The 13,046-nt window shown below is 43.0% G+C and overlaps 1 protein-coding gene across 1 annotated transcript in view; it reads left to right on the top strand.

The window, feature by feature from the left end:
- The window catches only part of CAMLG (calcium modulating ligand), a 33,124-nt gene that overhangs the window by 9,388 nt on the left and 10,690 nt on the right, over positions 1-13,046 (top strand). The window contains exons 2-3 of the mRNA XM_075344467.1: positions 2,387-2,814; positions 12,037-12,102. Coding sequence (XP_075200582.1) covers positions 2,387-2,814; positions 12,037-12,102 — 494 coding nt within the window. The remainder of the gene's footprint in view (positions 1-2,386; positions 2,815-12,036; positions 12,103-13,046) is intronic.

The raw sequence follows: 13,046 nt of genomic DNA, 5'->3' as shown, positions 1-13,046 counted from the left end.
TTGAACATGTTACAAATATATTCCTGGGTTTAGTTAATCATATAATAATATAATAATAAAAATTTATTCATTTATATAGCGCTATTAATTCCATAGCACTTTACATACATTGGCAACACTGTCCCCATTGGAGCTCACAATCTAAGGTCCCTATAACTGTGTTTTTGGAGCATATAAATGTTAGCGTGCTATATACCGTTATTTGCCATGTTTGACCATGGGCAGCTCCTGTTTTCTGAGGTAACACATTTCCCTGCTTGTTTTATCACAGCAGTTATTGTTTCTGCTGCGTTTTCAACCCTATGTACTCATCATAAATCACTGTCTTGCTTATGTCCCTGACTGACTTATGATGAGCTCACATGACTAGTGACACAGCAGAGACACTCCTGTGATAAAACGGGCAGGGAAATGTGCTACAACAAAAAGCAGCAACCGTGAGCCCCTAATGTTTCATCTCTATACTCACTTATCAAAAGTGATCACCTGGCCAGGAATCATTGTGCCGTATGTGCCGACCATAAATTGGAGCAGCTCTACATGGTTGGACATATCTATTACACAGTACATACAGTGCCTTGCGAAAGTATTTGGCTCACTTGAATTTTTCAACCTTTTCCCACATTTCAGGCTTCAAATGTAAAGATAAAAATGTTAATGTTATGGTGAAGAATCATCAACAAGTGGGACATAATTGTGAAGTTGAATAAAATGTATTGCTGATTTTAAACTTCTTTATAAAATAAATAACTGAAAATTGGGGCGTGCAATATTATTCGTTCCCTTTAAGGTAATACTTTGTAGCGCCACCTTTTGCTGCGATTACAGCTGCAAGTCACTTGGGGTATGTCTCTTATCAGTTTTGCACATCAAGAGACTGAAATTATTGCCCATTCTTCCTTTCAAAATAGTTCCAGCTGAGTAAGGTTGGATGGAAAGCGTTTGAGAACAGCAGTTTTCAGCTCTTTCCACAGATTCTTGATTGGATTCAGGTTTGGACTTTGACTTGGCCATTCTAACACCTGGATACGTTTATTTGTGAACCATTCCATTGTAGATTTTGCTTTGTTTGGGATCATTGTCTTGGTGGAAGACAAATCTCCGTCCCAGTCTCTGGTCTTTTGCAGACAATGGTCCTTTATTTGGCTCCATCCATCTTCCCATCAATTTTAACCATCTTCCATGTCCCTGCTGAAGAAAAGCAGGCCCAAACCATGATACTGCTACCACCATGTTTGACAGTGGGGATGGTGTGTTCAGGGTGATGAGCTGTGTTGCTTTTACGACAAACATATCATTTGGCATTGTGCCCAAATAGTTCGATTTTGGTTTCATCTGACCAGAGCACCTTCTTCCACATGTTTGGTGTGTCTCCCAGGTGGCTTGTGGTAAATGTTAAACAACACTTTTTATGGATATCTTTGAGAAATGGCTTACTTCTTGCCACTCTTGCATAAAGGCCAGATTTGTGCAGTGTACGACTGATTGTTGTCCTATGGACAGACTCTAACACCTCAGCTGTAGATCTCTGCAGTTCATCCAGAGTGATCATGGGCCTCTTGGCTGCCTCTCTGGTCAGTCTTCTCCTTATTTGAGATGAGTTTAGATGGACGGCTGGGTCTTGGTAGATTTGCAGTGGTATGATACTCCTTTCATTTCAATATGATCGCTTGCACTGTGCTCCTTGGGATGTTTAAAGTTTTGGAAATCTTTTTGTAACCAAATCCGGCTTTAAACGTCTCCACAACAGTATCACAGACCTGCCTGTTGTGTTCCTTGGTCTTCATGATGTTCTCTGCACTTTAAACAGAACACGGAGACTATCACAGAGCAGGTGCATTTATACGGAGACTTGATTACACACAGGTGGATTATATTTATCATCATCAGTCATTTAGGACAACATTGGATCATTCAGAGATCCTCAATGAACTTCTGGAGTGAGTTTGCTGCACTGAAAGTAAAGGGGATGAATAATATTGCACGCCCCAATATTCAGTTATTTATTTTTTATAAAAGTTTAAAATAAGCAATAAATTTCGTTCAACTTCACAATTGTGTCCCACTTGTTGTTGATTCTTCACCATAACATTACAATGTTTATCTTTCTGTTTGAAGCCTGAAATGTGGGAAAAGGTTGACCAATTCAAGGGGGCCGAATACTTTTGCAAGGCAGTATAGCAAGCACACATTCATAAGATTCTCAGGAACTTTTTTTTTTATAACCTATCCAATTGTTGAACTAATTATTACAATATCTATATATTAAATGTACTTTGTACATGGGCAGCATCTTCAAGAAGCAGGGCATACCTGACATGGGCTCTGGGAATTTTTTGTGTGTAAAATAACTCTTTATTAAAGCATTTACTTTTTTTTTTCTCAGTTGAAGATCTCCGAATGGAACAATGTGATAAACCAAACTCTCCTCCAGTGCATCCATCGTTAACAAAGATGGGGGCCAGTCTCGTTGGAGGCAATTGCACATCAAGTGATCACCCATGTGGCAGTGGCGATGGAATGGAGTCGGACACATTGGAAAGAACAGACTTGACCAAAAATGCTGAGTTCAAGAAAGACAGCAATGGCCTGAGAAACAGAACGGAAGAGACCTTTGAATCCACACCTCGAGGCTTGAATCAATACATAACTAGATTTGATGAGGCCATGAAGCTTAGGAACCAGCTCGGTAGCGAAAAGTCAACTCCTGAAAATGGTAGTGCGGTGGAAGAATTGGACTCCTTCCGCATTTTTAGGCTTGTTGGAAGTGCTCTTCTGGCCTTGACTGTTAGGCTGTTTGTCTGCAAGTATCTGGTAAGATTATATCACTGAAATATTCTGTATTCATAATCCATTACTACTATTTGTCATATTTAGTATGAAATTCTATGGTATGGTAAAAAAAAAAAATGTACGTTTCTGCCAAAATAAATGACTGAAGCGGGCCAAATGAGTGACATCTGACACCAACCTCACTGGAATGGCCATCGCATCGGAGGTCAGTTTAGGCTGTCATTGTTTTGCATGAGGGAATATAGTAATTGCGAAGGCGTTATAAGTTTAGTGGACAACCCCTTTAAGGCTTACCATGGAAAGGGAGAGGATGTGAAAAAGTTGAAGGGGTAATGGTAGTTTTAGATCTTTGTTGTACATCATTGACGTCCCAATATTACATCAGTCAATCCGCCCTTCTTCGTTTTACTTGAAGAAAAAGGGAGAGATTAAAGGGGTTGTTCACTACTTTGACACTGATGGCCTATCTTTAGGATAGGTCATGAATGTCTGATCGTCCAGGGTCCGACATGCTGCACCCCCACCGATCAGCTGTTTTCGGTCCTGGCGGCAGCAGCAGGTGGCCGGAAATGCTCAGTTCTGGAAATGCTCTATCTTCTGAAAGTGGACGCGGCTGGGTACTGCACATCCAGCTCTTTTTAATTATAATGGGAGGCAAAAGTGCAGTACCGGGCGGCCGCCGCCGCTATCAGAATACAGAGCAGCGCCGGAACTGAGCATTTCCTGCTGTTGCCGCTAGGACCGAGGACAGCTGATCGGCGGGGGTGCGGAGTGTCTGACCCCGGCAGATAAGACAATGATGACCTATCCTAATGATACCATCAATGTGAAAGTAGTGGACAACTCCTTTAACGTTTCATAGGCGTTATTGTCTACAGTAACAGTGGTATTTATAATGACGCCTTGTTGTCAGTGCACTCGCCTTTCTAGTGTTGATCTGACCCTTATCAGTGTCCTGAACAGGAAAGGTGGATCTTTTCATAGTGTTGCTTCTTAAATGTTGTTTCAAAACTCTATTTCTAGCAAAAAGTAATTTTGCATTACCAGGGTTTTAACCCTTCACAACCGATTTTCCGTTCTTTAGTTTTTTTTTCCTCCCCTTCTTACAGGAGCCATAACTTTGTTTTAAGTTTCTGTTTTTGTAGGCATATTATGGTTTGCTTTTTGCGGGACGAATTGTACTTTTGAATGACACCTTTCATTCTACCACATAGTGGTCTGGAAAATGGGAAAAATATTCGTAGTGTGTTGAAATTGCAAAAAGAGTGCAATTCCACAATGGTTTTTATTTCTTATTTTTACTTCTTTCTCTATTTACCATGTTCATAATACAATTAAATTTATTTAACAATATGGTTATTCAGATAAATAATATTATGCAGACACCAAGCGTAGTTTTTCTTTTTTATTTGAATAGTGGAAAAAAAGCAGACGTTTGTTAAAAAAAAATAAAAATAATTAAACAATAGAATAAAATTTTTGTTGCCATATTCCAAAACCCATAGCTTTTTTTTCACTTTTTAGTTTTGGGGTAGATACAATGTTTGGATTGCCTCTTAATGCACTTTATTGCAGAGTTGAATCCACGCCCTACACCCACAAAAATTCTGGCATTTTGAGGTTTTTTTTTCTTTCTACTTATGCCATTTACTGATTGGAGTGTTATTTTACATTTTGATACATCAGCCTTTTAAAAATATAGCAATACCAAATGTTTTTTCTTTTTTGTTTTGTTTTTTTCTGGGGCAAAAGAGGGTTGAATTTATTTATTTATTTTTTTAACATATTCGTACTTTTTTTTCTTTCTATTTTTAGTGTATTTAATCATTCCCTTAGGGGACTTAAAGCCACGATCATTTGTTTGCTCTTGCTACACATACCAGTGCATTGGCACTGCTATGTATAGCTAAAATCACAATCTCCTATGAATGCCAGCTATGATAATCAGCAGGCTCCCGATTGTCATAACCCATTGGCGCCCTGCAATCATATTGCAGGTGCGTTGAACACCTAGAATGACATCCAAAGATTGACAGCAGCATTTAACAGGTTAACCGCTTCGACCTGATTGCAGATCCACCAGGCAGCTGGTAAAGGTACATGATGGCTTATTAAATCAGACGTCATCTGACGAAAAAGATGGAGGCTTGGTGTGCGAGCCTGAAAGAAAGGCACTGACACCACATATGACGTACAGTGCCTACAAGTAGTATTCAACCCCCTGCAGATTTAGCAGGTTTACACATTCGGAATTAACTTGGCATTGTGACATTTGGACTGTAGATCAGCCTGGATGTGTGAAATGCACTGCAGCAAAAAAGAATGTTATTTCTTTTTTTTTTTTTTTAATTGTGAAAAGTTTATTCAGAGGGTCATTTATTATTCAACACCTCAATCCACCAGAATTCTGTTTGGTTCCCCTAAAGTATTAAGAAGTATTTCAGGCACAAAGAACAATGAGCTTCACATGTTTGGATTAATTATCTTTTTCCAGCCTTTTCTGACTAAGACCCTCCCCCAAACTTGTGAACAGCACTCATACTTGGTCAACATGGGAAAGACAAAGGAGCATTCCAAGGCCATCAGAGACAAGATCGTGGAGGGTCACAAGGCTGGCAAGGGGTACAAAACCCTTTCCAAGGAGTTGGGCCTACCTGTCTCCACTGTTGGGAGCATCATCCGGAAGTGGAAGGCTTATGGAACTACTGTTAGCCTTCCACGGCCTGGACAGCCTTTGAAAGTTTCCACCCATGCCGAGGCCAGGCTTGTCCGAAGAGTCAAGGCTAACCCAAGGACAACAAGGAAGGCGCTCCGGGAAGATCTCATGGCAGTGGGGACATTGGTTTCAGTCAATACCATAAGTAACGTACTCCACTGCAATGGTCTCTGTTCCAGACGAGCCCGTAAGGTACCTTTTACTTTCAAAGCGTCATGTCAAGGCTCGTCTACAGTTTGCTCATGATCACTTGGAGGACTCTGAGACAGACTGGTTCAAGGTTCTCTGGTCTGATGAGACCAAGATCGAGATCTTTGGTGCCAACCACACACGTGATGTTTGGGGACTGGATGGCACTGCACACGACCCCAAGAATACCATCCCTACAGTCAAGCATGGTGGTGACAGCATCATGCTGTGGGGCTGTTTCTCAGCCAAGGGGCCTGGCCATCTGGTCTGCATCCATGGGAAGATGGATAGCACGGCCTACCTGGAGATTTTGGCCAAGAACCTCCGCTCCTCCATCAAGGATCTTAAGATGGGTCGTCATTTCATCTTCCAACAAGACAACGACCCAAAGCACACAGCCAAGAAAACCAAGGCCTGGTTCAAGAGGGAAAAAATCAAGGTGTTGCAGTGGCCTAGTCAGTCTCCTGACCTTAACCCAATTGAAAACTTGTGGAAGGAGCTCAAGATTAAAGTCCACATGAGACACCCAAAGAACCTAGATAACTTGGAGAAGATCTGCATGGAGGAGTGGGCCAAGATAACTCCAGAGACCTGTTCCGGCCTGATCAGGTCTTATAAAAGACGATTATTAGTTTGTAATTGCAAACAAGGGTTATTCCACAAAATATTAAACCTAGGGGTTGAATAATAATTGACCCACACTTTTATGTTGAAAATTTATTAAAATTTAACTGAGCAACATAACTTGTTGGTTTGTAAGATTTATGCATCTGTTAATAAATCCTGCTCTTGTTTGAAGTTTGCAGGCTCTAACTTATTTGCATCTTATCAAACCTGCTAAATCTGCAGGGGGTTGAATACTACTTGTAGGCACTGTACATGTACTTCATATGTCATAAAGGGATTAAGACAAGTAGTTTCAAGCTCACTTCATCAACATAAATACTATTTCCCCATCTCAGATCAGGTGTGGGGAACTGCTGGCCCGCAGGCCCCTTTTGGCTCGTAATGACCTTTTTTTTTCGGCGCCCGGGCAGATTCCCGGAGACTGCAGTGCAATAGCTGACTGCTACGTTTTGATATTCACCTTCCCTTTTTATTTCTTTTTGCTTTGCAAACTCACGCCCACACCATTCACTACTGAACACTGTGACGCATACAGTGGGGAAATGGTGGTGTACTTTATAATCCAGATATAGCTCACCGAGGGGGCGTGGCAGTGGTGGAGCGGGGTCACAGGAGGCAGGGTCATACATGCAGGCCTGGGGCTGGGAGGAGGGGGTGTCGCAGTGGTGCAATACGCGTGCCATTGATCTCCACACAGTTCACGTTATAGGCTTCCGGAAAATGGCTGCGGAGAGCCGAGATCTCAGTGTGCGCTTTTGCCCCTGCAGCCATTATCCTGTAGTCCATCACATTGAAAGTGGCGCACAGACAGATTGAGATCTCTGAGATCTGTCTGTGTGTTCACTGCCTCCACAGCCGTTTTCCTGAAGACTATCGCGTACACTGCCTGAAGATCAATGGCGCCCTCATCATGCTGCTGAGACACTCCTCAGGGCCCATGCATCTTTTACGGTCAGACACAGTGGAGGAAGTGTAAATCGGAGTTTAGCTGTGTCGCTCTACAGACCTCTCTATCAGCTCTCCTGATTACTGAGAGTGTCAGTATCTCATTCATGTCTGTTGTGCACAAGCATCTTAGGAGCGAGATTGGACCTCAGTGTGCGTGGCAGCTTAATTTATTTCTATGCAGCTGTCATGCTGTCACTCATGGCCTGGGAGATCCGCCTGCCATTCCAAGTACAGCGTTCTGCTCTCTCTCTAATTTATACGGCCAAATTACTGCCCTTCAATACTTCATCATATGGACTTGGTTTCTATCTTGAAGAAAAAAAGGAGTAATTTTGTCTAAATTCTTAGAATACACCTTGTGTTCTGGTGCCAGCTTCTGGACAAATTTGGGACTATATCTTCCATATTAAGGCTTTTCCAGAAGGGCCCAAGCTAATTCTGCATCCCCTTATTTTAACTGATATACTTTTTTCCTATTAGAGGGAGAATTTCTACTTTCTTAATTAAATAACACTTAAGACACCTCCAATAGAACTCTGGTTTGTATAGAACAACAACTCCCTGTTTCTGCAAGATGGTTACAATTGAAGGAACTCCTATTAGCGAATTCAACAGTACTTCCAAGGTACTTAGCAATAAAATAGAAATGGAAAAATATATGAAACACCTTCAAACAAACCTTCTCCCCTGCTAAAGACTCCACTGTGTACTTTAGAGGCAACACTTGTGAGGAGGTAAATGGTGAACATGAAAATCTATCATCTGATGCCTTACCTCTCATTCCTTCATACAGAATCATAGACTGGTAGAGTTGGAAGGGACCTCAAGGGCCATCGGGTACAACCCCTTGCGAGTGCAGGCTTTCCTAAATCATCCCAGTTATATGTTTCTCCTGCTTCCTCTTGAAGATTTCCATTGATTGAGAGATCACCACCTCCCGCGGTAGCCTGTTCCACTCCCTGACTGCCCTCACTGTCAAAACGTTTTTCCTAATGTCTAATCTGTATCTATTTCCTTTTAGTTTCCTATCATTGCTTCTTGTAGTTCCTTGTGCTAATAAGAATAGGGTAGTTCCCTCTGCACTGTGACTCCCTTTCAGATATTTGTAGACCACTATTAAGTCTCCTCTCAGCCTTCTCTTTTTTTTTCAAACTAAACACTCCTAGTTCTTTTAGCCGGTCTTCATAGGACATGGTTTGCAGACCTTCTACCATCTTGATTGCTCTTCTCTGGACTTGCTTCAATATATCAATGTCTTTCTTGAATTGGGGCACCCAGAAGTGTAGATAGTTTTCCAGGTGGGGTGTGACCAGGGCAGAGTATAGGGGAATAGTTAACTCCTGATCTAGATTCAATGCTTGTCTTGATACATCCCAGAATTTTGTTGGCCTTTTTAGCTGCAGCTCTGCACTGTTAGCTTATGTTGAATCTGTGATTCATCATTATGCCCAAGTCCTTTTCTCTGGTGCTATCACCAATTGTAGTGCTCCCAATGCTTTTTACATATCTTTTACCCAGATGTAGGACTTTGCATTTGTCCCTGTTAAATAAAATTCTGTTTGTCTTGGCCAATTGTTTGAGTATGTCTAGATCTGTAATTCCCTGGATTCTCCTTTCTTCCATTTTTTTCGTAGCTAGGGACCACATTTACCCTTTCTTTATCGTTCCTTTGGGAGACCCAGACCATGGGTGTTTAGCTTCTGCCTCCGGAGGACACAAAAGGACTACACTAAAAAGTGTAGCTCCTCCCTCTGAGCTTATACACCCCCTGCTGAGCCAGTCCCAGCCAGTTTATCGCTTTGCGTTCAGGAGGCATACATCCACACATGCATTCTCATGATTTTTTTTTTTCTTTGGAAGAGATTGAAGAAATGCGGGTCCACGTCTGGACCCCCGGCATGTCCCTTCTCACCCCACTGTGTCGGCGGTGTTGTAAGGTTGATTTCCAAGGCTGGAGTCTTACATGCCGTTCTCCTTCACCATCCCTCCTGGGCTCTGGCTTGAAGTGGGAGCCAGCACGGTCTCCATGCCTGGCAGGAGACCGGTCTCCATCCACAGCCCCTTGAGGATCCTGCTGGACCGGAGCACTCATCCCCAGGGACCTGGCCCTGCGTCTCAGCAGCTAAGTACCTGAGACGTTTATGTGTTGGGGGGTCCCTGTTCTTTATTGTATGGGGAGAGTATGCTGAATGTATTTATTTTGGCATTTCCGGCGGGTTCTCTAGCTTTCGCCCGAGAACCGCGCCGATGGTGCCTGCGCGTCGGCCTCGCCGCTCAAATTTAGGCCCCGGCTTCGCCGGAGGCCTAGTTTCTGTTTCCTGCCCTCGCATGTCACTCATGCAAGAGGGACAGGCACGGCTCCTCCCGGCGGCCGTTCTGCACAGGGGAGGGACACTCCCCACTGCTGGGGCGTGTCTCCTCCCCTGCATGTCTCTATGGCCTTCCAGTTCCCGCTCTCCTACAGGAACGCCCCCAAGTCCCGCCCCCTCTCTTCGCTCCGGCGGCCATTTCTCAGGCAGAGTTCACTCTGCGCTGGGCCTTTCTGCACTCTGCATCCCTGCTGAGGTGCTGTGCATTGGGGGTCCGGGCTTCGGGATCTGGAGGGCACACAACACCGCTTTCAGCGGTCTGGTAAGCCACAGCCGGTCTCTGGTTGTGGACCTCTGTATATTCTCCCTGGGGTTCATTCTCTTGCAAAGCCCCCACTCCAGCAGCATGTCTCACACGAGGAGCAAGGCTCCAAAGCTTTATACTGTATGCGCTGCATGTAAGCTCCTGCTGCCTGAGCCGAGCACCTATCCACATTGTGATGTCTGCTCTAACTTGGCGGTGCCACAACCTGGAGTCTCATCCCCAGTGGTCTCTCCAGCTGCCTCTGCACCTGTGGCTGAACCCCCGGCCTGGGTAGAGTCCTTTTCTAGGTCTATATCCCAGTCATTTGCTGAGTCCATGGGACTTTTGTCCAGGACTTTGATGAATATGCATCAGCCCTCCTCACAGGGTGCCTCTCTCTGTCCATCGGAGCTGACAGCAGACCCCATCCTCCTAAGAGAAGGCGCAGGGTTTCCTCCCCCTCCTCATCCCGCGGCTCTGCCTACTTCTTAGTTTTTCTGTTTATTTCCCACCCAGGGACTGCTTTGGAACGTCCCATGGTCTGGGTCTCCCAAAGGAACGATAAAGAAAAAGAGAATTTTGTTTACTTACCGTAAATTCTTTTTCTTATAGTTCCGTATTGGGAGACCCAGCACCCTCCCTGTTCCCTGTTGGCAATTTCTTGTTCCGCGTGTTATCACCGGCTGTTGTCGTGGACAGAGTCTCCGGTTTTTCCGGCTCTTGCTCTGTTCTACTTGTGGGTGGCTATTCTCCTTCAGCTTTTGCACTAAACTGGCTGGGACTGGCTCACCAGGGGGTGTATAAGCTCAGAGGGAGGAGCTACACTTTTAAGTGTAGTACTTTAGCTTCTGCCTCCGGACGAAACACAAACACCCATGGTCTGGGTCTCCCAATACGGAACTATAAAATTCTTTTTTCCAATCTAGAGGGACTGCTTCTGTTTCCCATGACTTATTAAAGATTATGGCAAGCGGTACTATTATTTCCTCAGCTACGTCTTTCAGGACCTTAGGGTGTAAATCATCTGGACCTGAGGACTTGGTTTCCTTTAACTTGGCTAAGTGTTCTAATTAGTAGAGTAATGTCTGCTCACTCGAAAAATTGGCTGCTCGAAAAAAGGAAGTCAAATAAAGGTAGATTATTTTCGGCATACCACGGGTGAAATAGGAGTCCAAAGAATAATGTTTGCAATATAAGTCCACTTTTTATTTTTCAAGCAGAAAAAATGTAAAAAAGAATAATACAGATGTCCAGAGACCAACGTTTCAGCCTTTTTGGGCCTTTATCAAGGTGCTTATCTGGAGAGTCTGTGTGCAGTGTCTTATAAAATCAGAGAATGGCACTCGGGTAGATTCTGTAGTTAGAAGCTTGTGGAAGATGTAGAGAAATATGATGCAAAAGTATGGTCAGGACACATGTAATGTTTACGGTCTCATGCGTTCACAGGAACTGACAAGTTTTTCCTGCATCTATGTTGTAGCGAATACTGTTATATACAAGGACATGTATTGGTCACCAGTCCTATATCTGGACCTGTTTCTTATACTTCAGCAAAATATAGGGAAATCCCCCTATAGGTATTGTGTGCACAGATGTCCTATTTGCTTCCAATATCTGTGTGGGTATGCAAATCATGAGATCCACCTTGCTTGAGAAGAAAGAAGACACATCTCAAGGGGCTGTATTCATACATGCAAGGTGCTGTTGTCCTCAGTGTTCTGAGCTGGTATCATCGGTGTTACCAAAGGGTAAATCAGCCCTCAAAGGGTCATAGGGAACCTGTGTCCTGGACGAGAGGGCAGTGCTACCATGCTCATAGGGCGGACTAGTCGGGGAAAGTAACACCCTTGCGACTAGTCCCTGGCCTCATTAGCATATTATAAAGAATCTTTGGAAATACTTTTTCTTAAGATCCCTTTATCTATGCTAGTGTGTACAGGGATGGTTAGGCAGGGATTAGCAATATACACCCAGAACTGCTCATGGTTCTGGGTGCATATTGGACCTGACAGGTTCCCTTTAAGAAATTAAGGTGTTTAATAGATGGCTTTCCCTCATCCTCTCCCACCATTTAACCTGTTATTTTTGTTGGTATTTTACTATATTACTTATTCAATTTCTTTGTTTTGTTTTTCTTTTTTGTTCTACAGTCAATATTTGCTCCATTCCTTACATTGCAACTTGGATTTATGGGACTGTCGAAGTATTTTCCAAAGGTAAAAAAAAGCTATCCTTTTCTATTTTGATTCTTCACTTATTAGTTCTAAAATATTTTTAATGTATTCTTGAACATTCTTGTTTGCTTCTCCAGTATACTGTATTGTTTGATGAATTGGTTGTAGGTTTGCAGCACCTTAGAAAAGCATTCGACACCGTAGCACTTTATTTTACAGTGTATGTTGGATGCCTTCACCAGCAACCCTCTCCTGATCTTTCAAGCCTAGGTGGAAGCCTTGGTCCTTCAGTGTATGCTAGTTGCAGCATAACTGTTCTAATAGCATCTACATACTTTAAATTTTACTTGGGTGTGTGAGAAGGATGGAGCCATTCTAGCTGAGATATCGGTTTCCAACTCCCATTAGATTCCCACTTTCTTTCTGTCCAGTGTAGCAGCTACATCTATCAAATGTAATAAAGGTTAAAGGGGTTTTCCCACAAGCAAAGTTAATTTTAATGTTTATGTCAATCAGAAAAATGGAAATGGAGGAGTGAAGGAATGGCGTCTTCCAAGGAGTGATGAGTAAAATCAAATCTTCAAAGCATTTTAAAAACGCTAAAAAAAACCTGCAGCATGTTAACACCTGACGCGTTTCTGGCTCACAAAAATACCCTTAGACGCCCCATGACTAAGGGCATCTTTTTGTGTGCCAGAAACGTGTCAGGTGTTAACATGCTGCAGTTTTTTTAGTGTTTTTAAAATGTTTTGAATAAAGATTTTTTGATTTTACTCATCGCTCCTTGGAAACTGCTTTTCCTTCACTCCTCCATTTCCATTTTTCTGGTCGACTCCTTACCAGAGGATCTGGCGCCCATTTCATGGATAGAAACTGCTACATGTAGCGTGGGGAGCTTCACCTATTTTTCTTTTGATTTCAATCAATAGATCTTGGAATAATAATAATTTCCACAATTGGATGTGTTTACATAAAATGTTCCTGTG

Source organism: Anomaloglossus baeobatrachus, chromosome 4 (genome assembly GCF_048569485.1).
Source record: "Anomaloglossus baeobatrachus isolate aAnoBae1 chromosome 4, aAnoBae1.hap1, whole genome shotgun sequence".
Taxonomy (NCBI): domain Eukaryota; kingdom Metazoa; phylum Chordata; class Amphibia; order Anura; family Aromobatidae; genus Anomaloglossus; species Anomaloglossus baeobatrachus.
The sequence above is the reverse complement of the archived record's forward strand: the minus strand, read 5'-3'. Positions and strand labels throughout refer to the sequence as shown.